Genomic DNA, 25,197 nt, shown 5'->3' on the forward strand with positions numbered 1-25,197 from the left:
AGCGCCGCCGCCGCCGCAGGATCCCGGCAGCAGCTCCGCGCCCGGCCCCGCTCAAACTCGCCGCTCCCGCCCGCTCCGCTGAGGCGCTCCAGCGGGCCGCGGCCGGCCGACTCCGCGCCGCGGGAGGCTCGGGAGCCGCCGCAGCCCGGAGAGGGGGCGGAGGTGGGGGAGCGGGGGGGAAGCGGCACAAAGTGAAGCCACATTGCCAAACTTGCCCGGCGATTGCAGCATCGAGCGGCGGCGGCGCCCTGCGTGTGCGGCTCAGCGGCGGGGACCGAGCTCTGCAGCTCCCCTCCCGGGAAGCGGGAGCTGGAGGAAGGACCCGGGCAGACGCCTCTCATAGCAATATCTATATTTTTCCAGCCTGGGCTGCCCCTTGCCGGGCGGGGGGCTCCCTCCAGCCGGCGAGAGGGCGAGCGCTGTGCTTATTTCTTTGCAAGAAGATCTCTTCAGGCACCCCGAGCGGCGCTCCCCGGCCTTTTGCAATATAGAGGGGAAGCAGGTAAGAAGTGCCGGTCGCTCCCCCGCGTCTCGCAGCATTCGTGTGCGCGGTGCCCGCCCGCCGCCGCCGTCCCGCTGCCCGCCGGGCGGAGGGGCGCGGAGCCGCGGACCCCGGGCATTGTCGCGGCCCCCGTACAAAGCCTGGCGGCGGCCGCCGCTGGAGCGCCTTCCCTTACCCCCCTTCCCAGCTGCCGCCGGGAAAGGGCTCTGCCTGCCTCGGCTGTGAATGGAGGGGACGGGGGGGTGGGTGGGGGAGGCTGGGGCACCCGCTTCCCCTGTAGTAAACACTGTTCTGAAACAGTGGCAGAAAAGATCAAAGTGAGCTCTCTATTTTTCTCCTCTCCGGTTCCCTTCCTGCCCCACACACAGTCTTTTGTTTCAATCCAGGAGAAAATCGGTGAATCACCTAATTAAAACCAAGACATGAATTAAGCATCCATTTTTGTACTACAAATTTCCAGCTCTCCGCTTGTCCCTCCCTTGGTCTCCATTAAAAAAGCACCAGAGACGCTGTTAAAAGGGGGGTATTTTGCCTCTAGCTTCTAGCTCTGCTTTCTATTTCATTGACTCCTATCCCAGGACCAAAATTGCTTGGCTCTGTAATTACTAGAGTAAGCCTATTTAAGTTAAAAGCTTTCCCCCCCCAACTCTAAATGAAACTTGATGAGGGCCCGTCCTTAGTTATCAAGGGAGTCACTTTCTGGTCAGTCCTCTTGATTCATCTTTTTAGATTTAATCAGCATTAAGGTATTGCTTGTCCTTAAGAGCTTTAGCTTAATGGGGTTACTGGATGGTTTTCTCAGTGTAACGTTTCCCATTTTATATTTATACATATTTGTCTTCGACAAAGACAGGTTAAGGTGGTGGCATGGAGCCTTTTTCTTTCTTTTAAGAAATCCGAAGTGATTTAAAGCATAGGAAAACGGTTTAAAGACTCGGAGCAGGAAATGCAGATTCATTAGGCTGTAGCTGGAAACTGTAACAAAAGGCAATTCCTTGAACAAATGCATCAGAAATCAATTTACATAAAGGTACACGATGCGTTCGGATAAATGCAATGCTAATGGCTTTTAGAGTGGTTTTCTTTCCAAAGTCTCGGGGTTTTTGTTACAGCTTAATTGGTGCAGTTCTCCTGGTTTATTGTGCGGTCACTGGACATACCTCCAGGTACTCTTTCTGAGGAAATGTGTTTAAATCGGCCTCAGTTCTCCCTTGCAGCCGAGTTGGGCCAGTGTCAGGAAAAGTTCGTCCTCGCTGCTCTGGACGTATCAGTCTGAAGGTCCTTAGCAGATAGCCAGATGCCTCGGCATGAGCACATACGGCTTACAAAGGACAAAGACAAAACATGCTGCTTAATTGGCAGTAAATAACTTGATCTTTTTATAGTATAAGTGACTAGAGGAACACCGGGAGTTTATTGGACCCTGGATTGAAGGCAACAAATTAATCGGTTTAGAGTAAGCTTTATGAATTGATTCCTATATTATCTCTCGGTTGTCCTGCTTGCATAAAGCATTTATTAGAAAGTGAAAAATGCCCTTAGTAGCAGTTTCGGGGGCGGCCAGAGTAACCGCAGCCGGAGCGATTCGCTTCATTACTCGACCACTTTCTTAGGGTCGGTAAACTTTTTTCTCTTTTTTCCTTTTTTTTTTTTTTTGGTAACAAAGCTTTAGCATTTAAACTGCTGATCAAGGGCAGATTAGCGAGACAAAAGTTGAGTATGTTTGTGTAGGAAGTTAACAGGCGTCCTAAAGTTCAATGATCTATTATTCGGGCCAGTGTCCTCAATCTGGAGTGTTTTCTCGGAGTGTTTTTAGTTCTCTAAAATAAAACCACAGAAAATAAAATCCCAAGGCCTCGAGGGCCGCTCCGGAGCCCCTCGTTACCGCCCCGAGCCTGCGGAGCCTCTCCTAGACTGAAAAACCAGTTTCACAACTTTTTTTTTCCCCCCTCCACTCTTCACACACTTTTTTTCATAAGCAAAACAAACGCCGGGACTGTTCCTGACTTGTGAGCTGCAGCTGCACAAGCCCGGGGCGGGGGGGCGGCGGGTTGCGCTCGCTCTGCCCCCCGCGCCCGCCGCTCCCGCCCCGCGCCCCGGCCCGGCCGCCGCTGCCCCGCGGGCCCCGGAGCGGCGCTGGCTCCGCGCTGCGCCCCGGCCCGGCCCGGCCCGGCCCGGCCCGTGCTGTCCCGGCGCTGACCCGCCCCCGCCCCTCTCTCCGCGCAGGCCATGGTGAACCCCGGCGGCAGCGCGCAGCCGCCCCCGGTCACGGCGGGCTCCCTCTCCTGGAAGAGGTGCGCCGGCTGCGGGGGGAAGATCGCCGACCGCTTCCTGCTCTACGCCATGGACAGCTACTGGCACAGCCGCTGCCTCAAGTGCTCCTGCTGCCAGGCCCAGCTGGGGGACATCGGCACCTCCTGCTACACCAAGAGCGGCATGATTCTCTGCAGAAACGACTACATCAGGTGAGGCGACGGCCAGGCTGGTGAGGACCGCTTTCCCCTTTCCTGCTGCCTTTTTTTCCATTTTTCTCCCCCCCCCCGCCCCTTTATTTCTCGTGGTGGGTGTCTGCAGGGTAGAGGGCTGGGCTGGCTCAGGATGGCTCCTTCCTTAGGAGGGAGAGACGTGCGGGTGCGGATGTTAGCGCCTAGCCCAGGGCGAGTTGCGACTGCCAAGTGGAGGAAAGAGTTGGGGGGGCTGAACGACGACTGTAACTTTAAAGTGGTTTGTCAGCACAAAACAAGTCCTAACTAAAAATAAACAGCAATCAGAGAGGCTAAATTAATCTGCTTTGTTGTAGTGTTGAAGGAGAAGTGTGCATATCTGAACAGTAAATGTTAAAATCGTAGGGCTTAAATAAGGCTGTGGCAGAGGTGCTAAATAATGAAATGCCTGCCTTTAGTATCTGATTAATTATGATATTTACATAAGCACCTTTAAACTCCTTTGAGTGGAAACAGAATGACTCATTCTCTGTTCTCCTTGTGAAAGAGCTGATTAACCATCAGTTGGAGGGCCATGGATTCTACTTATAGCAAAAACCAGTGGTATGATGTTTGGCTCAGCATTGTTACAGAGAAGCTTTGAACTGATATTTCTCTTAACTTCCAGTGTAGACAATGCAGGAGATAGCAGAGGAGGTATATGCTCTTGCCCTTTATTTCTTATCTCTTCCTCTTTTGAAGCTGTTTGCTTTAACTGCCACAGATTTGGGTAGGGGGAACTAAGCCTCGCTAATCTCACATCTGTTGGGGTACAGTAAGATTATGCAGAGTATCCCTTCCAACAAGTTTCCAATATAATTAATAGAATTCATGAGGTCAGGTGCCCGTACGATCTTTTCAGGTGAACTCAAGCTACTTAAACTCATTAATTTAAAAGGAGGCATTTTGGAGGATTACACATTTAATTTGAGTAAATGGTTTGATAGACTGATGCACATGAATGCTTCAAGGAGGTGTTCTGTTTCAACATTCATTAATTAAAAAAAACAACCAAAAAGCCCCATACCTTCCCAGCATCACAGAAATGCTTAGTTAAAACAAATTGTGTTCTGTTTAAATGCTTCTGGCTCCTCATTAATAGTAAATGTCAAGAGTTAACCCAGGATTTCCCTTCTTTCTGATGGCCAAAAAGCTCCACTTTTTTTCCTTTCTGAAGAAAAGAAAAACCTACCAAAAGCAGCCATCAAATGTTACAAGTTTGGTTATGTTGTAAAACTTAGGTTTGAGAAGATGCAGGTTGAGCACAGGGACCTCCGTAGTTCAGAGGATGGAGTTGGGATTTGGTTGCTCTGATAGTGCAGTCTGTGACCTGGTACGTGGCCGTGGCTTCGTGTAGGGAAGTGCATGGAACAGGTCCTGTGCTGTGTCTGAGCAATCGAAGCCTTAGCTTTGCTAGTTTCAGAGGGATTTTTAGAGGGAAATGCTGAAAAATCAGCACATTGTGGGTGCACAGTGGTGCTTTTTGGTCATCGTCCTAAGCAACAAGCCCAAGTCTGGCACAATAGTAATTAAATAGAGCAGAACAGTGTTTGGGAAAGAGTCTTGTTTGAAGTGGAAAAATTGACACTACTGTTAAGATGCACTGAATAGTACAGATTCATCGCTCGGCCAACACCATCAAACAAACCCTCATGTCTGATTGCTACTAATTAAAAAGAGAAGATGCATCCACTGTGTCCCAGAGGCAAGTTCAGGCAAGCTTATCACAGTCCTCTGGTTTTGTGTTGCCAAAAATTAATACTCGTTTATTTTAATGTAGGCAATTATGAATAGGATGCTTTATCAGATGAGGGGTTTCAATTGATCTCCTTGTCCTGTCGCCTGACTTCTCTTTAGATCTGTGTAATTTGACTTGCAAAAATAACTCTGACAGATGCTTGCTGAAACTTGAACTGGACACTGTACACTCAAGGTGGGGTAGGATGGCCTGGCGCTGCCAGGGCTGAGTTAACTTGAAGCTTTCCCGCTGGAAATGGGCTTTGCAGGCTTGCTCGTGGGTCACGCTGGCACGAGCGAAGCCCTCGCCCTTCAGGTGTGTGAAGTGGTTCCCTTTGGCTGTGGAGGCAGTGCCGCTGCCAGCGAGCCTCTCCAGTTCCCTCTGCCATCCTTCTCCTCTCTGAGTTTTCTGGCGGGCTGTTGTGGTGGCAGAGCCACAGTGCAGCTCTCGGCTGGAGCTGGGGCACGCTGGACATGACTGGCAAAATGGGAGAGAGGATTGATCGGCCCGGCAGGCGCCAGGTGAAAGGGACTTGACTCCTTCGGGCCAGGACCACAGGGCCATTTATTAATGAGCTTTTTAGCTGTCTCAGGCTGTATGCGGGGTTTTTTGTTGTTGCTTAAACAACACAACACTCCCCTTTCCCTCCCTCTCCCCCCCAAAAACCCGAAAACAAATTGGCCGTAGAGCTACAGCTGCAGCTTTCATTGAAGGCCAAGGTTTCTGGGAAAAGAGGGAGGTGAAAACCTCGGTCCGTTCCCTTCCCTCCCCACGGCGAGCTGCGCGCTCAGGGAGAGGAGTGGAGCGCAGCCCTCCCAACCTTGAGATGCCAGATAAAGCAGCAGCGTGGCAGCGAATCCGCACAATTAAAAGCTTTAATTAGTGTCTCCTCCATTTTCTCTTAGTTCTGATGGGTTTTATCTAATGAGATCTGGTCGCTGGCTTAGATCTGCTCGGAATGACGTGTCCGAAATGAATGAGAGCCGCGTCGCAAACAAAACATTTAATTAACAAAATTGGCCTCTAAGAGAGAGCAGGGAGTGGTGGGGAAGGGGGAGAGGGGAAGATTGCCCGGGCGCCTTTTAAAGGGGCAGCGCCCGGCGCCCCTCCCCGGGCGGCCGCTCCGCGCAGCGCGGCGGGGGCGCAGCCCCGGGGCGGGGGCGGCCGGAGCCGGGCGCGCCGCAGCGAGGCTGCTCCGGGGAGGGGGCCGCCGGGCAGCCAGTTCATTTCCCTGGTAATCAGCGGCAAGCTGCTATATTCAGGGAATGCTGTCCCTTTAATTGAACAGGCTAGGTAATTAAATGGCACTTTTCCAATAGGACGTGCTAGGTAAATCTAATAGTTGGTTATTTAATATCACTTTGAAGTCTGCCCACTCAAGCACAATGACAGCACAGGAGCATGTGAACTATTAGCTAGGAAAAAAAAAAAAAAAACAGGATCTCAAAAATTAATTAAATCGCATGCAATTTAGGGGGAACGTTTATCTTGATTTGTCATAACAGAATTAATTCAAGGCCTCCAATTCACTTGGGGGCAGATCTGTTACTCTGAATTAACCAAGCGTAATTTGGCTGGTTTTTTTTTTTCCCTTTTTTTTTTCTTCCTCTTCTCTAATGCAGCACTTGCCATTATGCACAGCCCCCCTTTTAAGTATCAATAGCTTCTGGTGCTTTTAAGGTGCTTGGTCTCTAGTTATTCTGAAGTACCTTTAATGGACTTGGCTTCAGGCATAATTTCTGTGTTGCCTTTCTTTGTTACATTTAACATAGCTGGTGCAGAATTTAGATTAAATGTGAGGAATGTACAAAAACACTGATTCCTTCTGGATCAGTAGGTCTGGATGTGCATTTCTCTTTGCTAGGGCTTGGATATATGTATGTGGACGCAAATGTGCACCATGTCGTGCAAGAATCAAGAGTGCTTAAATCTGTCTCCACGGTTTTGGAAAGCAGTGGAACCTTACTTTGTTAGTACAAGTTGCTAGGGACGTGTTTCTGCTGATGCTGAATTTTGAGCAGCAAGATGGGAAACTGGGTTGAGAAGATTTCTTGCTGCTTTCATTCCCACTCTCCTACAGAAAGTTCTGAAAAAAACCCCACCAGCAAAAAAAAAAAAAAAAAAAACCAAAACAGAAGCATTTGGAAGTGTGGGGAATGCTGTGTTGGAACCACACAGTAGTTAATTTAAGGTGGCTCAGTAAAATGCTGCTAAGTGTAGAAGAGCTGCCTTGTCCGTAAAGGGAACCTCTTGATGTTTGTGATTGATTGCGTTGCCCAAATGTTGAAATATTAATGACCTTCTTGGACTGAGGACCCAAAGAGGAAACTGAAACCAATTCTGTCATCACAATTAAAGAGTCCCCTGGCTTTAATTAGCCTGACCTGGGGTATCTCTACCCATTGCTGCAGTTAAAGAGAAAAGAGCCCATTAAAGTCCAGTCTGAGACCGATAGCTACTTAATTGAGCACCTAAAGCCTCAAGCCTTTTAAATCAAATACTGTCCTGGACAGTCCCCCTGGTTAGATAATTAGCTCTCCAGCTTCCCAGAAACCATGCAAAACAACTTTTTCAGTAGAGAATAGTTAATGTGGAAGACTTCCTTTGCTGGTAAGAAGAAATAACATTTTTTTAAAAGATAAAACTTCTTTCTGTTAATCATTACAGAACAAAGCCATTCATAACAGTAGAGATGGAAAAATAAGTATAATTTTGTTGGTAAATAATAATAAGCCGCGTAAAGCTGTTCTGAGTTTGTAAGTAATTTTTAGGAATCTTAGCAGAAGATTCAGCTGAAGTGGCTTCCCAGAGTAGAGTTGTTCTGGGAACATGCCGGGGGAAAACTTAAAATGTGTGGGAAGCCTCGGGATTAGTTTGACTCCATTTATTAGAATTCACAGACATTCAAGGTGTGGGACCGCTCTAGTTCAGAGAGAATAGTATAACGAATGCTTAATGAAGACAAGTAGTGCAGTGAGATCAGCATTCTGAAAGCTGTGTTTTCAGTTGGGTGGTGCAATTGTACAGGGGGAAGAGGGGGGTTGTGAGAGACAGCTCATCACGTTCAGATGGACAACTGACATCATCTGTCCATCCTTGCCCTTCTACCCAGCACTGCCCTTGCTGCCACCTCCTTGTTCGGGATTGCTGGATCTTTGCTCTGGAAGTGTAGCAGTGCCTTTCTGCCTCCTCTCACAGCCCTTCCCCGTGCAATCTCTAGTGCCAACTTCATTCCTAGCAAGGATGAAGGAAGGAAAATGCATATTGCAATGCTTTGGAACTAACCTGGGTATATCATGTAACTGTTCTGAACTGGTCCTGGTTTGGAAGATGCCCTAATCATGGACCTTTAGTTTCCAGACAGTTTAGTCCCTTTGGCGGGGAGGTCCTGACAATGTATTAGTTCAGCTTTCCCTTTGTAACCGCTGTGATTCTGCAAGAACGTGTCAATGTGTCGTGGATCTCAGACTAATTAGTTTTGAAATGGAGTTTTGATTGAACTCTTCAAATCGATGCTGCTGCAAAATTTGTTTCTCAGCTTCCTATTAAAAGCCATCTTAAGGGGCAGTTGTACTACTCTCTCTGTCGTTCAGTCGATACATTTAATAACAACTTACAGGCTATTTTCAATAAAGTGGCGACAGCAAATTAGTAGTTTGAACATGACAAGCCTCCTCTGCAAGCTCAGATTCTGAAAATTCAAAGCAATTCTTTTTATACAGAGGCACACTGCAATCATTCAGATTACGGGTATTCTGTTGTAATGTGTGTCCTAGGTTGACACAAACAGAATTTTATGACTTTATTTGGACAGGAAGGAGATGCAAATATTAATATTTATTATGACACCAATACGCTAATTTGTAAATCCTATTGCTGTGTTTTACATCGTACAGAAAAGTGGGTCTGTGACCCTGCCAGCTAGTTCAATTTCCTTTTTTGCTGCAAAATGAATTGTGGTAGTCTTTATAAATATTTGTGTCTATTAGAGGCTCGCGCAAAAGCAAATAAAGGTTTTTCTAATTCTAGCTAAGGCAGCCTGTAAAAGTAGAACTCAATAATCATTACTGTATTATATTTTGAATCGATGCATTGTGCCTTTAAATGGATTTGGAGAATTATGTATATATTTTTCTCCACCACTCTTCTGCCTGTTCCCCCCTCCCCCCACTGCGTGTGCCCCCCCCCAATGGCAGATGTTGTGGTCTCATTTGATTGCATAGGAAAACTGCAGTGATACAGCAAACACCCAGAGAGATATGATGACAAATGGGTCCAGATCCCGGTAAATTACTTTCTGCTCAAATCGAAATTTCATTCAGTTTGTTGCTAGCAGAGATGAAGTAATCTAAATTGTGGACTCAGGAGCAGATAGAGGGAAGTTGGAGCAAGCATTTCATTATCAAGAGAGAGAGAAGGTTAGGATGAAAGAGATGAGCAGAGGCAAATCTAAAGTGTTGACACCATGATTGAAAAGGTTAACCCATACACATTATATATCAACCTGGATAGCAGAGAGTTTCTAATGGAAACTCTGCACTGATGGAGGTTTACTGGAGTTTCAATACACTGAGCATGATGTCTTCTTAGATATACAATCAAATCCTCTTAACCCTTTTGATGACTCATATCTCAAGATATGATTAAAGTACAAAAGAGTTCTTCATATAATTTCAAGGACACAATGCATTTAAACTCCAGTCATGAATTGTATCTCTTTTTTTTATGATGAACCCAGTAATCTGATAAAATGTGTGTAGTACAGAATTGTTTGTGTTTCTAGAGGTGTAAGTCAATATTTCTGATTAAATCCTGTGTAACCACATCCAAGGTAAGGTGAAGCTACCAGTTGTTACACAAAAATAAACTTTTTTGTATTATGAAACATAAGCAAGTTGGAAGACGGGGGTCAGAAGTCCGAAATAGTTGTGTAATAAACCATGGCAGTGATGTGCAAAAATGCCTAGAGCCTTCTGTGTATTAAATTATTCATGATCATCACCTCTGTTTCAGGTTATTTGGAAATAGTGGTGCTTGCAGTGCCTGTGGACAGTCCATTCCTGCTAGTGAGCTGGTCATGAGGGCACAGGGCAATGTCTATCATCTTAAGGTGAGGGGTTTTTTTCTGTGTACTTTCGTTTTTAGCAGCTGATTAGTGTTTCCATGCCCCTTTAGTGTAGAACCTGCATCTGCTTATGAATGAAATGCAAAATAATAACTACAAGAAGGAGTATCTGTTATAAAGCTTTGCTTAGTGCGTAGCTTTGTTCCCTCGTAATCGCTAAAACTCTGCTTGAGTTATGTACTGCGTAGTCCCAACAGGTAAGACTAATGCCATATTTGGAGATACTAGAAACCAAGCAGCTCCATATCTCAACTGCACTTGCAGTCTCTGAAGTGTAATTTTCAAACCTGCAGCATACTTAATTTGTGCTGTAGTTTCACTTGCTGTCTCTCTCCTTTGCCAGTGTTTTACATGCTCTACCTGCCGGAATCGCCTGGTCCCCGGAGATCGGTTTCACTACATCAATGGCAGTTTATTTTGTGAACATGATAGACCTACAGCTCTCATCAATGGCCATTTGAATTCACTTCAGAGTAATCCACTACTGCCAGACCAGAAGGTGAATACTCCACAATTACTAATAAGCTTTCTTAGAGCTAAATGAAGATCAATTTCTTTTCATTCTAATAGTGGACATTCCCTGCCCCTGCAAAGAGACCTTTAAGTAGCTGAACTTACCTTAAGTTATTTAGGCACAGGGTTTGGGGGAGAAAATATTAACCTTTTAAATATGACATACAGGGTGAGTCAGGTTATTTTGGTTTGGGCACGTGCATCTGTACAGGTGTTGAACTCCTTATGTACAAAGCAAAATGGAGAGCATATATTAATACAGACTTTTAAGAAAGAGAAGTAATATTTTATTTTATAATCCTGAAATTAAATGCTACAAGAGAGCAGGTTTCTGAGGGAGGAAAATTAGATCCTTTAATATGGAAATAAATTCCTTGTGAAGAGAAAGTTCCTGGACTAAGCTAATGTATTTTATTTTAATATTAAGATTTTAGTTGAGGAAGGATGCTGGGGTACTCTTTCAGAAGTATTTTCTTGCCTGTTTTGCATGTCATAACTCAGATTTTAAAACCAAAGTGCTATTTACTTACTGTTCCGTAACACTGATATCTCAGCTAGAGGTTGTGTATCTCTGTGGTTGATAGTTTTGGTTTCTAGCTAAATGAGTAAATGATCATTGCACAGGTCGTAGAGTGAAGAGGAAAAAAAAATTTCTGATCAACAGTTGTCTTGTAACTCTGAAACTAGATAGTTTTAGATGTATTTTAATCTTCTTAATCAGTCCTAAAGCTATGCAAGTGAGTGCATTTTGATAACTGCTGTGCCTAATTTGTAACAATTACTGTCAACCTTGAGTTAAGAGACTGTTCATTCCACCCTGGTCCAGAAAAGAGTGGATGTATGACTCTTGCACATAATTTTATTCACATCATATTTCATACTGATTATGTATTGATGACATTGATTCATTTACTCTTTACAGCGCCACTTGCATGGATATTAAATCTTATTGACCACAGATGAATTTTAATTTCAGATTGGTGATAGATTTTTCCATCAGCTCTGATAGTATATTTGACTTTTTCATCATTAACCCAGGCAATCACACAGCACTGAGTTATTGCAATGAAACAAAAAGTGCACACTTCAGTTGGTAATTCTTTATAGATTTACAATAGGAACTTCATTAATGTCTGTAAGGATCACAAAAAATAACATTTATCTGCAAGTAGAAATTCGAAAGATTAAAAAAAATCTGGGACAAATGCTAGGCTGATCTATTCTGTAGTGTGCAGTGCATTTTGGAGTGCTTTTAGTCCGTGGAGAAATATGTCCGAGAAAACAGAAACCGTTCTTTATTTTACTTTTTTTTTTTTTTTTTTTTTTGGTTGTGTTGCTACATTTCAATATCTGTGTTTGCCTTTTTTTTTTTCTGTGCATAAATTTACTGATTAATTTTAAGTATTCTTTTAAGTCTTATACGGTGAATGTAATTACATCAAAATAAAGCATGGACCTTTTTTATTTACTTAATTTGTCAATCGAGGTGATGAGAGAATTGAGTACAAAAATGCTACATAGTTAGGCAGAACAAAGATAATTAAGATTGGAAGAGAATGTGCAGCCTCTTCTCAAGGAAGTACAAATACAGTTAAAGATTCATAGATTTATAGTGTTGTGAATTTTAATGAAACAAATCTGTAATATAGACTAGCTAGCAGTGATTCTGTTAAATGAATATTTATAGGTATCCCATTTCAAAATATAGGTAAAACCATTCATCTTTATACACTGCAGTAAAAGGTTTACCATTCTGAGAGTGGTTTATCCACTTGTCTTCTATGAATGTAAAGTTTAATGTAACTTCAAATAGGTGTCTAAATTGTCATTTAGTTTTATCAGTTTCTTTCTCTGCCTTAGCAAAACATAAAAATGATTTAGCTGCAATAAAAGCAGCAGACATGATGAGGAACACAGAACATGGCAAAGAGAAGGAAAAGGGCCTGGGCTTGCAGAGCTGGTGGCTGCAGGTACCTGGTGAGGGCAGGGCTTTGTCAGCCCCTGGCACTGCCTGGCAGGGGCACTGCTGCAGCCAGGCTGAGGCACACGAGCAGCTGCTGGGGAGAAGGTGCAGGGGACAGAGCTTGAGGCTTTTTCCTCTGCAATACAATATCTCTAGAAATTGTTCTGACTTCTCCTACTGTTTTTCAAAGGGAATTGCAGAGCACCGTAACTCCAGAAAACAAACCCAGTTAAAGAGACAAATTGATAGTTCATGTATTTGTCAGGTTTCTGGAACTTTGGAAGCTGCAGGGCCAGTTGCTAAGAGAGTTATATTTTATAATCTATTTTCTTATATTTTATAATTTTTAATAATTTTATATTTTTCCTTTTTAATAATCTAAAGATTTTAACATCAGAGATGTTTTACAGGAAGCTGCATGTTTTAGGGACACTAATTAAAAATATTCTTCCACTGTAACACAGTTGGCTGTAACAGATACTTTTTATTAAGCATTACAGATCAATCCTTTTCCATGTTATTCTATCACTAGAGATTACAGAGATAGCATAATATGCACAGGTTTGTTTTTTTTTAATTTAACCAAAGAGATTGAGACACTCCCAGCGTTAAAACACATTTTTGTTATGCATTGAAGGTGAGTGATGAACTTACTCTTTTCTCACTGTAGTTTACAGGTGACCAGTGCAGGCAGGAAAGGTTGCATGGCCTAACTTGGTTTAAAAACTTGGTTTTTTTTTTTTTTTTAAGGAGACAAACGCAGGGATGTTTGCCATTCCTGCCTTTTGCCTCCCTGAGGCAATTCACACATGTAAATTATAACTTCCAATCACTTGCCCTGTAGTTTAAAAAACCCTGTTTTCTCTAAACTCAGTACTGTTGCCTGCTGAGTGCAGACTTAGTTTGTGACGTCCTGTGTGCCATTTCATTTGAAGGGGCTGTATTGTCAAGAATTCTCTCTGCTTTTTTTGTACTGGTAGTATTCCTGTAGTATTTCTTGTTTGCAACAGTATTACCACCTACTGAAAGTGTACATTTCCCACTGGTTGGCAGTGTTTGTAACAAATGTTTGTCTTCAGCTTCTATGCTTTTAAATAAAGTATGAGTTACATTACATCTCTTAGAGAAGATCTTAAAAATCTTCTAGTTTACATATCACTCAGCAATTCCCTTGTAGTTACATAATTGGTGTTGTCTGTGTCCATAGTAGAAGATATTTGATGCTCATTTATTAAATATGCTTGCTGGCTGCTCCCTAATCTTTGTTCTGGACAGACAAATTACCTTTCTCACACTGAGCTTCGGCTCTGGGGAATTAAACCTCCAAGCTTCTACTACTTTAATTAGCTTGAAAGTGGGGGGTTGCAGTTACTAATAGACCTCAGGCTTTTAGTAACTTAGAGAAAGGGTGAGAAAAGAACTTCCTGGGAAGCGCAAAATGTCATTTAAAAGCCATAAAAATCTAATATATATTATTTCATTTTGGTAATTGCAAACAGATTGTATTTGAAGACTATGGATGATCATTCCTATTTTATCCACGAAAGTTTAGATTTTTATTGAGTTAGACACTTTTAATTATCACAATTCATTAACACCAGTATGAAAGCACATGTTTGACTTCATATATTAAAATGTTTATGTAACATTAACTAACGTACCAGATGAGGAATTTAAATGGGAGGGGGGAATCCTGAAATATCTATATTTAGCTCTTGTGCAATGCAGCATATTAACCAAAGTTGCCTTGGGAGGATATTGGCTGTACTTCATATTTGCTTTACACACTATTTCTTCCAATTACAAGATCATATTACTCGCTTCTTCAAAGGCATGGCATAATGGTTCTTCCCTTTCAAACGGGGCCCAGAAAAACCACCTTATTCACTGTATGATTTGTTAACAGAAAGTACACATTTCTTGTTGTAGTCTTTTTTTCATTTCTGCTTTCTTTAGTAGTGAAACTGTGACAAATGTTTGCTTTTTGCTGTTTAAAGTTGAAACGTTAGCGGTATGAATGGGCAGCGTAGAAAGCCTTAAGTCACAGTTAAAAAGTGGTCTAATAAAAAAGAGATTAGTGAATAGGGAAAAACAAAAGCAGTCATGTTGTAGTTTCCTATCTCAAATTTAGCTAAGATACCCATTTTTATTTCTTACAGGTCTGCTAAAAGGTCAGAGTAATGCAGAATGCGTGCCTTCATCTCAAATTTTGTTCATCACAGATGGATCCCATGTCTCCAAGTAGACAAGTCACCTTTGTAGCTAGCATCAATGCCAGCTCCATACCATTGCACCTTCTTTATTCTTGATTGCCCTTCCCACATTTATTGGTGTATTAAAATGACTGAATATGAACATTAAGGACTCCATGAACCTGGGCTAATGGGAGACTGTAGAGAAAATGAAAAAAGATCCACCGGAGGACATCTTGGGGGGGGCGGGTGGGGAAGATGACTAATGAAGCTAATTAAAAGAAGCATTGAAATCTGCTTTCTACCCTCATTAACAATTAGCAGGGCACTGGCCAGTTTGTACCCTGTGTTTTACCTTAACAACATTCTATTTGCTCTTTGTATATTTAAGTGTTGTAAGGAAATGTGTTTCAATCAAACTGAACATGAGATAAAGATGTGGCTTTTGTGATATTCTATCACAAACACTTTTATTGTATCTCTGTAAAATACAATGTATGTATGCATGTAAGTGTTTTTGTCCTAATGTTGCTACTTCCCATGGCAAAAAAAAGAAAAAAAAAAGAAAAAAAAAGTCAGGCTCATAGCAGCTACTGTGTAGAAATTTTCACCTACTTCTAATTTGCTGAATGAAGAAAAATCTTTTATTTGTGATATTTTCAGAGACATTTGCTCTAGTATGGTGTATTTAAATAATAAAAAGTAAAACAAAACCAAGTATGGGTTTTAGAAGCTTTGCTTTTTAAAAAAAAATTACATTCAAAACATTCTGCAACTTCATCTTATGTAGTTGTTACCTGAATTGTCAATTACCTTTAAAAGCAGGTTTTTGGTTTGGATTTTTTTCTTTTGTCTTATGCCAAGAAATACTCTGCTAAACCACTTGACCGTGTTACTTGTGGCAAGGATAACGAGTACTACTTCAGAATTATATTTTTTTTCATGGAGATTCTTAATTCTGGTATCAAGAAGTACATTAGAATTCCATTGCAGTGAATTACAGCACACACAGAGGTACTGTGGTCTCTTTCTTTCCAGTTCCTTCTGTTTTAAGGATGTGCCTGTGTCTCTGAGCATGCAAGCATAAGAGGGTATGAGTATGCCATAAGAGGTCAAAAAAATAAAAGCCAACGAAAGGTCTGTGCCTCATGCTGAGCACTAGAATTGACTATTCATGAAAAGGAATACAATAGCTATTCTGATCTGAACAACAGAACTTTATGTTTGCTGGGGTGAGAGACTTTAACTTTTCAACACTGATAATCTTAAGGAAAGAAAAACCTGTTTCCTGGGCTGTTTCTGAGAACTAGCCGATCTCAAAATATGATCTGTTTTCTGAAAGCAAACAAACAAAAACCACCTCCCCACAATGCAGCAGAGCCACCTCTAAGCTTACAAAGGGAACAACTTTATTTTGCATGTTTTTCCCATCAGCTGTTTAGTGGTAGATCTGTGCAGAATACTTTTGAGAAAAAAAATCTGACTGTTCATGTTTTTAGCAAGAATACTAACATGGATCTGTGGCTGTCCACTGTATGCCTTCAGTCAGGAACCTGCAAGCAACAAAGATGCCTTTGCTGCAATTTAAAGCAAATCAATATTAAGAAATACTCTACTTTTATGGGAAACTAATACATTCATAATGCACCATTATTTAGTTTAATTCTGTTTTTTAGAATGTGTTCACTGCTCAGCTGCTTGGTTATGGAGTAAGCTTATTTTTTTTTTGTGATGCCAATAACACAAAAAGCTGATTTATAGATTTATCTGTTTAAACAACCAACAGCAGATATTTTTGTTTCAGATTCTACTTCATGATATCTAGTATACTGGAGGGCTGCTGAATTTTTTTAACACGTCAGTGCTTGAGGAAGCCCCATTTCAGAGAAAAGAAAACGTAGCAACGTACAGTATCAGACAGTAAAGACAAAAGTCTTCTTGCATAACATAAATGACTGACACTATGTATGACTTTTAATTAAATGCACTTGTGGGTATTTTAAATAAGTTTCTAAGCTTTTTGATCTGGCATTAAAGTCTTCAGAGTCTGCAAATTGTGCTGCTTCAGTATCTTTGAAAAGACACTTGAAGTCATATGAATATAGAATTCAAGTATTAGTGAGACTGTAGACATCTTTTTATATTCTTTCAGTATAAGCACTCAAGGTACAGTGTTTAAATCTAACATGTACAGATTTTTGGTTGTCCAATATAACCTAGAAGTGCTAAGAAGATAGCTAATAACTTCTAGTAAGAAATGTAGTATAGCATTTAGTGATGTAGAGGTTGAAGTTCATTAACAGCTTTAAATAAACTATTATATGACTCATTTGTAAAGCACAGCTACCTATTTAATAGCTTACTTTAAAAGCATTTCTTAAGTTGCAGACCTATAAGATTACAAATGTCACTCATGTTAGCATAATCCACATGCAAGTGATGAAGCCTTTGCTTTGATGTGCTAAATTGCAGGAGGACTAATGGAGCTATGAATATACAATAGAAGATATTTAAGTAGTATTCTTGCTTTAGGTAAAACACTTTCTTGAACCAGAGGCATTTCACACAATGAAACAGGCTGTAATGGGGACAGTAGGTGTGGGCAGGAGACTACTGGAAACACTTAGATTTGTCCTTATGTGAAAAATCACTTTTTTTAAGGAGATCTGTGAAGAAAAACACATACTTGTTCACCTTTTGTCACATGCATTTGCTGCACTGAGGCTGAAATACACCCTCTGCATTTAGTGCTGCTGAAAAGTCAAATAATCATTCAGTAAGAGCTTCCCTTTCAAAAATGAATGCTGTTAAAAAAAGAATCAAAGGAAATATTACTAATCTGAAATCATCCTCATGAACCTAGATAAAATGCACTGTCTATACTGCATCTAAACATCTCAATCATATAAATTGTCACTCTTATTAATGAAACAATTTTGTAAAAAGATTGCCCTCTAAATGGGTTTAATGTTTTTACCTATCCAGCTGTCTAGTTATGAGATTTACGCATCCTGGCAGGCAGTGGGACATTAAGCCTTTCCAAACCAAATTCTGTTTGCAACAAGATACTGTCTTTTCAGTCCTACATGATTTATCTTTAAATATTTTAACAGGTTATGCAGTATCTTATGAAATATAAAATGAGAATGTCTTAACAAAATGAAGCCTATGAAATTAAGTCACATCTTCAGAATATTAACCACACTGAGTTTGTCTTCCTTTTTCACTGTTAGTTAGCACTGATAAAATTTGCATCACCTAACATTAGGGTAAATACTAAAAAGCCCCCAAACTCACACAGTGGCAGAGTGTGCCTTGCTATCAGGGCAGTGGAGTCACTGCTCCTGGAGGTGTTTGAGGAAGGACTGGACATGGCACTGGGTGCCACAGTCTGGCTGACACAGTGGTGTCCAGTTTAACTCTGATCTCAGAGGTCTTTTCCAACCTGATTCTGTGATTTCAAAAGATCGTTTCAATTTAAATCTTTTATCAAAGTATTTTGCTGATAGTTGTATGTGAAGTGTGCAGCTTTTTGCAAGTATCTATTCTGAACAGATCCATTAAAATAAAAAAAATCAAATTGAGATTAGGAAATTTATGTATATACATTTTTTTCAGGTATTAAATTTAATCAGTGTGAAATTGTGTTCTGGGTTTGATGGCACTGCCTGAAACTCCTGTACATGCAGTACCAGATAACCCTCCTTGCTGCTTGTTACTACCAGGTGTATGCCTATTGTCAGTCCAGCTAAGCCACAGACAAGCTTATTGCAATTAAATAGCAATTTGTTTCTATGAAACTGCAATTAAAGTATTACTGATCAGCCATTTTAGATTGGCAGTGCTGTGACTGCATGTTAAACAGAGGAGCTCTGGATTCCTTTCTGCAGGAGAGGCAGTAACAGTGAGGTGTAGTACACTCACCTCTGTCCCTTGTCAAGCTGGAGTATGAGTCCTTGCTGAAGTGCTCTGATCTCATCACCAGCATGCTGAGAGCGATGACAAGTCAGGGCTCATCTCTGTGAGTTGAACTTGCAGCTTACAGGACCTGAAGTTATTGCTGTTTCTGTTCCTGTATAAGCAGGGATGTGTACACTTCCTACGGGGATGTTTTCAGCTCCAGATTGATTCTGTTGAGAATGGACAGCAAGTTGTGGGCCCCAAGCCAATAACGTTCTGCAGGTCCTGGCTTGTTAGAGCTGTGTAAACAGGGCTACTATAGCTCCTTAATCATAACTGATAAAAGACTGGAAGAAAGCAATCAATTACCTTATAGGTTTGGTTTGTTTTGTTTGGGTTTTTTTTAATAAAAAGCAGAAGTTTATCTGACACTGTGATTATTTTCACACTCATAGAAGGGATGAGAGATTAAACCAATCCGATGGGCTTACCTGTGTGTACCTGGGCTTTGCTGGCAACTATATGCTTGTGATATTCTGGGGAAGCCACAGTGTCCCTGCCCCTAGGCCTTGCAGAACCCACCACCACTGCCTGGAGTCCCTGACCAAGCTTGTACCATTCCTGGTTGAGTTGAAATCTGAAATTTAAATTTTTTGTGCAAATTAAAAACTAGTTTGTAAGAACTCAGAGAGGAATTAACTTTGTAGTGGTAATTTTGTTTTTTAATTATCACCATATTTTAACAAAGTCTGAGACATGTTAACTTTAGTTCCTGCATTTTTGTGGAGTGGAGGCTGTAGACATCCTGGTTCCTCTGCCAGAGGGGATGACATCACACCTGTGGCATGCATGAGATAAGCATTGCTTCATTTAGGCACAGGTTCTTGGCTCTGAGAGATGTTCCTTGTGGGGGTGAAGGCTGGGGACCTGCAGTGTGACCCATGGGGTGGGTGATTGCTGCTGGGGAAACTGCTGCAGGTTTGCTGCTCATGTGGCACATGGATAACAAATGTCACCTGAGCAGCTCTTGGCTCCTGGCAAATGGCAGGTAAAATGCCTGTGCTTAAACCTAAGTGCAAGCGGCCCAGCTGACAGTAATTCATTCACCCTGGTAGAGTGGTCTTATGTCTGAGCCCAAGGCCTGAAAAGAGCCCTGTTTGCTGGAGACAGACGCTACTGTGCTGAGGAATTTTTTTTCCTTCCTCTGTGGGTATTTTTTAATGAGTTCTGTTGTTGTGTTTCTTTTCACAGTAGTTATAGCACTAAGCTCACAGAAATGTTTCTGGTGTGCAGGAGGCTGTACAGTTCAGAGGGGGAGGCAATAGGATGTAAGGGAATATTTGGGGGTGGCTCTCCAGAGGCTTTTTTTACCCCACTCACCCGTAGCTTGTCCACTGAAGGCCCCTGAGGAAGAGCAGTGTTGAGGAAGGCTCTGAGGGGGCTCAGGCCCCTGAAGAACCAGTCCTGACAAGGGCCTCAGCTTTCAAACAGCAGAGCTTGCACCCCAGGAACGCTGGAAATCTTAATAGGTGCTAACTTTCAGTAAATGTAAGCTGAAAGTTCTCTCATATTCATTGTCATAATGGAGACCTTGTAGACCATTTTGCTATTTTGTTCCCGTGAGTAATATGGCTCTTACATTTTTGGGCTCATTTTATCTTCTTAAATCAGTTCTCTGCTACATTATTCACCCGAGCTTACAAATGCTAAAGCTTGAAAAAAATTGGTTTTTTTTAATTATCAAAATGTTTAAAAAATATAATGTTCTGCTTCTTAGAATTGTTTTTATTTGCTGCTATGTATTTACCTTTAAAAAAACAAAATCAAAACAAAATCCCTCAACAATTTTGTTGAAACAGTCCTACAAACTGCAGCATTAAGACCAAAATTAGGCCTGAGACATATCTGCCGCAAAAGAATTTTTTTGAAAGACAGTGTAGTGGAGAGAAAATGGACATTTTGATAAAAGTTGTTCTTCCTGGTTGGGTGCTGGCCCCAGGGGAGCTGCCCACGAGGAGGGGGCCGTGCTGCTGAGCACAGTGAGATGGGCAGCATGAAAGGAGCCCCCACAGACAGAGCCTGCCCTGCCACCTTTCCCAGCTCTGGGGAGGGGTCCCCTCTGGTGCCCATCGTGCCCTTTGCTCCTGGGGGTGGCTGCTGAGCAAGCCAAAGCTCTCCCTGGGCAGTCAGATTGCTCTGCAGCTAAACCAGATGATGTTTCTTTCTCACATTTTTGGAATATGCTGTTAATTACATTTTGAAATATCCATATACTTTTCCTCTTAGGGGATCTTATGAGCAGGGTTCTCGCTAACAACTTCTGTGGTTCACCATAACCTCTCAGAATAATCATTGCTTCCATTGAACCTATGCCAGTTGTTTTGTTAAACTAAGTTGAGAGAACGGGCCTATATTAATTCTCGAAAGGCAAGAGATTGCCCTGTGATTTGGGGAAATCTTGATTGCTTACAGTATGAATAAATGAACAAGGCAGATATTAACTTTACACCTGACTTCAATTTCTTTGCAGTGAAGTAATGTCCAGCAGGAGGGTAAAAATCCTGCTAAAACTCATAAGCCAGCCATTAATAGGCTAACTTTATTGTGCTGTAAAATCTTCAGCTGCTTATAGAAAACAAAGGGGCAACGAATGCAGTATTTGTCTTTTATTCTTAGAAAAAACCTTAGATCAAATGGCCCCTAAAAGCTGATCTGCATCCCACTTACATATTTTTGGATATCATCTGATATTCATTCCACTGATGTATTTGATAGGTAATTATATCAGCAATATCGAGATGCTGATACCGAATAGTGGAAGACTTCAGTGTTCTGCCATAAAGCTTCTACCCCTTGTTGCTGAACTCTCATCACACTTGAGATCTGCAGCAATCATTTGAAAGCTGTAGTTGGTATTTTTGTGCTTATGCCACATTTAAAAATTATTATTCTTGCTTCATCAGTTAGTCTTTTTAGCTGACTTGAAAAAAAAAGCATATTGCAAATGAGCTACTATTCTTATTTGTTGTTTTAAGAAGGGTAAGCACTGAAGTATTCAAATGGAACAGATTATACCTTTAATTACATCCAAACAGGATGCTGAGCTGATTTTTCTATTTTCCGTTTAATTGCTATAGTTCAAAAAGATATTGCAAATTTGTAGATGAATTATTTAAGCATAGCCTTCTGGCCTCTGTGTTTATGGGAGAGACCAAACCAGGGGGGGAAAAAGAAAACAGAATTTAAAGGGAAAAATTACCACTTCCTTCTTTAAGAAAAAAGCTTGAATAAAACATCTTGAGGGAAGATTTTTTACTTGGAGAGATATTTTATGCTTTGTGGGAGCATCTTGGTTCTCCATGGGATTTGTTTGTACCCCACCAACCAGAGCGGGTGCCTGACTCCTGAGGCCCCCCTGTCTCATGCCATGGGTACCCAAGTGCTGTTTCTTCTCCAACCTGCTCCTTGGTGACTGTGCTGCTTCACAGACGTGATCCCAACCAGCCACACTTTTCACGGATGTGCCTCATCTCTGTTCTCCTACGTACAAAATGAGAATAATGAAAGCAAGCACAATTCCTCAATTCTTAAACTAAATATATTTCCATTTTGTTTGCATGTTCACATGTATATATCATTCACCGTAAAGATTTTGAATATGTACAGCGACATTACAGCCAGTGATAAATCCTACTCACTTACTATATGTGTTATTTGCTGCAACATTAAACTGAGTAAGAATTTTATATGTAACTTGTACCAAAACTAAATATATTGTGGAATTGATGCACAGCTGTAAACAAGTACATCACTCCCTGCTTCAACACAGTCGAACGTGGCAGCTTGTGTGGCAATTTTTTGTAAACAACTGTACACATTCCAAAGAATAAGCCAGTTAATTACATTTTTAATGATGTTTTTAGAAAATAATATTCTTGGAGGGGGGAACTCCCAACCTATAAACCAACAAGAAAAGTAAACTTAAAGCTTGTACTGTATAAAGAAATGCTGTTGGTGAAAAAGTGGACTCTGCTGGATGCAGATCTTTTGCTTCCCCCATCTTATTTTTTTTCTTGTGCTGAACTTGCCTGCGTAAAATACTTTTTTATAGCTCTACTGTGAATTCAAAGAAAGATGACACTGGCACAATCTATTCAAGTTTTTTGGTGGATTATCTTATTTCATTATTTTCAATACTGCTAAGTATGTGCTACCCACTTAGAGAGCTGATGTGGTGCATAGCAAAGCTCAAGATGTCCTCTTAAATACACAAAGCTTATGCAAGGCCGTGACACAAGGAGGTTTTAAACATCAGCAGTGTTGGCAGCTCGGAAGGGCTGAGACTGTACAGCCTTGCTGACATGTCACAGGTTACAGGGAGAGATTCAGGAAGAAACTGAACTAACCAGAGTAAGACTAGGACACAACTTTTATTGATGGAGTTCAGGGGAAAGAGGCACCAGGGGCAGCTGTATTAATCCCATAATAACTTGAAATATAATCAGTACATTGCTGCAGGGATGGCTAGGAAGGCAGGGAGGTGGAGGTGTCAGGGTTTAAGTTCACAGGCATTCCCAGTTCATTAAAAAGTGAATCAATCAGAAAAACAGGCTGGCTTTTCAAAGGGCTGGCATTTGTGAAGGGGCTATGGACGTTGGGAGGAACACAGATGGTGAGCCCGGCCTCGTGCAGAGGCTGCTGGAGCTCACCAGCCATTCATTTGAGGAGAAGGCTGTGTTCTACCCTGCCCAAACCAGTAAAATGTGTTATAATGTGCTAGGGGAGATTCTGGCTGCATTCTGAGAACTTAAAAGCTAGGCAGTGTTGGTGCTGTGGGCCATGTTAAGGTGACGCTGATAGATGTTTATAAAGAGAAAAAAGTTTTGTTTTATAATTTCTAGAATGGTGGTTTAACCAGCTGGCAAATGGGCAGAAGGAGTCTGCCTACAGGACCCCTCTTTGTGAGCAGCTGGTATAGTAATTAGCTCATTACTATTAATTTTTGCCATCCCTGGACTGATCAATGATGTATTTTTAAAAAAAGTGGAATCTGTATATCTGGATCTGGCATTTCCTACATCCTTTTGATGAAGCTGGTGTCTGTACACAGACCAGAGAACATCCTTGGAGAATGAGCTTACTCACACCCACGGGCACTCAAAGGTTTAGGACAGAATGCCCTATATTTAAATAGGACTCATGACTTTTTAATTACTGCACAGTGCAACAGGGCTCAGTGAGAACACGTGGTTGTCCAAACTGGTGTGCTGTGATTGCTCACTGCTGGTATGGGAGTGCATTTAAGCAGCGGTCTGTAGTACACCTGAGAACCAGCACCCACCACAGGCACAGGTAGGAACACTGACAGACAGACAGTATTTCCACAGGAACCTCAGGCCTGTTTGGGAAGACGGTGTAAGAAAAGCTGTGTCCTATGGATGAGTGATGCAGGCTGAAGAACATCCATGTTAGAAGGCAGCAGTGTCAGTGGGGCCTGATAGCTCCTTAGAGGGAAGAACATCCTTCTGTGGACATCTTTGCTAGAATGAGCCCAAATCTTCCTCTGTATCTGCCCCCTTGCATGGATTCTGCCATGCTTGCAGTGGGCCAGGGACTGCCCTCAGGTTAATTAATAGTTCTACTGATTGCTGGAGGAGCTGTGGAGAAGGGCAAAGACACACTTGCAGTGTTACAGTTAAGAGAGGCAGGCTCTTTTTTGACATTTCCTTTTAAATAATTTTTGCTTTCTAAGAAGTTTATAACAACATGAGCAACTCAACAGACCTATTATTCAGCAAATATTCACACCATATATTTGGCAAGTACATATTTTAATCCCACCTGCCCAGCTTCACTGTACATTACTTTGGGCTAGCAAAAGACTTCTTTGGATGTGGTAAGCCACAGCATGAACCTCTCCATATCTCTACAATGTGGTTTAAAGCACAAACCAGGCTGATTCCACACCACCTCTTTTCTTGCATTCATAGGTCTTTCCAAGCACTATCCTGAGCCACAGCCTAAGGTCAGTGAGTAGAAAACTACCTGCTGGTTTAATTTTGTTTTCTTGTTTAGTGTCAGTTTCAAGCACTTCCCAAAATGATCATTTTTCTAAATGTTAATTTCCTTTTCCATTCTCCTTCATCCCAATGCCTGGCTCAGGCCTGCCTGTGTGTCAGCCTGCTCTGAGGACTCACATTCAAACGGATTCAGCTGGAATGCTAACGTGGCTGGGAGCTGGCACTCATGCAGGGCTTGGGGCAGCTCATAGTGACCTGACCTGTTTTTACTGAATCAGTTCCAGTTCAGCAGAAGTGGGTCAGACTACCTTCAGCCATGCTGATCCAGAGCTTCACAAGAACTTATCACTTTGGCAAAGTGGAAATTAATTCAGCTGAAGAACAACCTCAGAAAAGCAGAGATGTCACTGGCATCTCGTCGGCACCATAAACACCCCCAGCTATGAACACTGGAGATCCCCCACGCTCTCAGCACTGTTTGGTGGTGGGGAGGGAATGGGAGGTAGCGCTGGAGGAAGGGCAGTGCAGCTCACCCACACACTGGGGCTCCTCAGTGTCCTGGCCAGCAAGGAGGAGCACATCCAGCACTGGGAAGGAGGACTCATCCAGTGGTCTCCAAGGCGGGGGTTCACACCACCCCATCTCCTGGAAACCCACTGAGGATGACATAAAGACATGCTTCCTGCCATCCCATAATGATGAATCTCCTGATTATACATGGGTCCCTTACTCCCTCTTGGGATAGATCCAGCCCACACTAG

The 25,197-nt window shown here is 42.1% G+C and overlaps 1 protein-coding gene and 1 non-coding gene across 34 annotated transcripts in view; one reads left to right on the forward strand and one right to left on the reverse strand.

Annotated features, from left to right (window-relative positions):
• Positions 1-367: 367 nt before the first annotated feature.
• Positions 368-15,022, forward strand: LMO4 (LIM domain only 4). Its single transcript, XM_074546079.1, has 5 exons — positions 368-502; positions 2,729-2,967; positions 9,737-9,833; positions 10,192-10,347; positions 14,484-15,022. The coding sequence occupies exons 2-5, from the start codon at positions 2,732-2,734 to the stop codon at positions 14,490-14,492; spliced, it is 498 nt and encodes a 165-aa protein (XP_074402180.1). The 5' UTR covers positions 368-502; positions 2,729-2,731; the 3' UTR covers positions 14,493-15,022.
• The window catches only part of LOC141729846 (uncharacterized), a 485,161-nt gene continuing 472,481 nt past the window's right edge, over positions 12,518-25,197 (reverse strand). For 22 of the 33 annotated variants that reach the window (XR_012581340.1, XR_012581341.1, XR_012581313.1 and 19 more), the window contains one exon: positions 12,518-25,197. This exon is cut by the window's right edge and continues 14,459 nt beyond it. This is a non-coding gene — a transcript (uncharacterized LOC141729846). The other 11 variants (XR_012581343.1, XR_012581326.1, XR_012581332.1 and 8 more) reach the window with 3 other exon arrangements.

The sequence above is a fragment of the Zonotrichia albicollis genome, chromosome 8 (genome assembly GCF_047830755.1).
Source record: "Zonotrichia albicollis isolate bZonAlb1 chromosome 8, bZonAlb1.hap1, whole genome shotgun sequence".
Taxonomy (NCBI): domain Eukaryota; kingdom Metazoa; phylum Chordata; class Aves; order Passeriformes; family Passerellidae; genus Zonotrichia; species Zonotrichia albicollis.

Excerpts from the sequence above, each read along its gene's own strand:
- LMO4 (XM_074546079.1), top strand. The coding sequence starts at position 2,732 with ATGGTGAACCCCGGCGGCAGCGCGCAGCCGCCCCCGGTCACGGCGGGC. Across the intron at positions 2,968-9,736 it reads TGCAGAAACGACTACATCAG|GTTATTTGGAAATAGTGGTG; the intron begins GTGAGGCGACGG and ends CCTCTGTTTCAG. Across the intron at positions 9,834-10,191 it reads GCAATGTCTATCATCTTAAG|TGTTTTACATGCTCTACCTG; the intron begins GTGAGGGGTTTT and ends CTCCTTTGCCAG.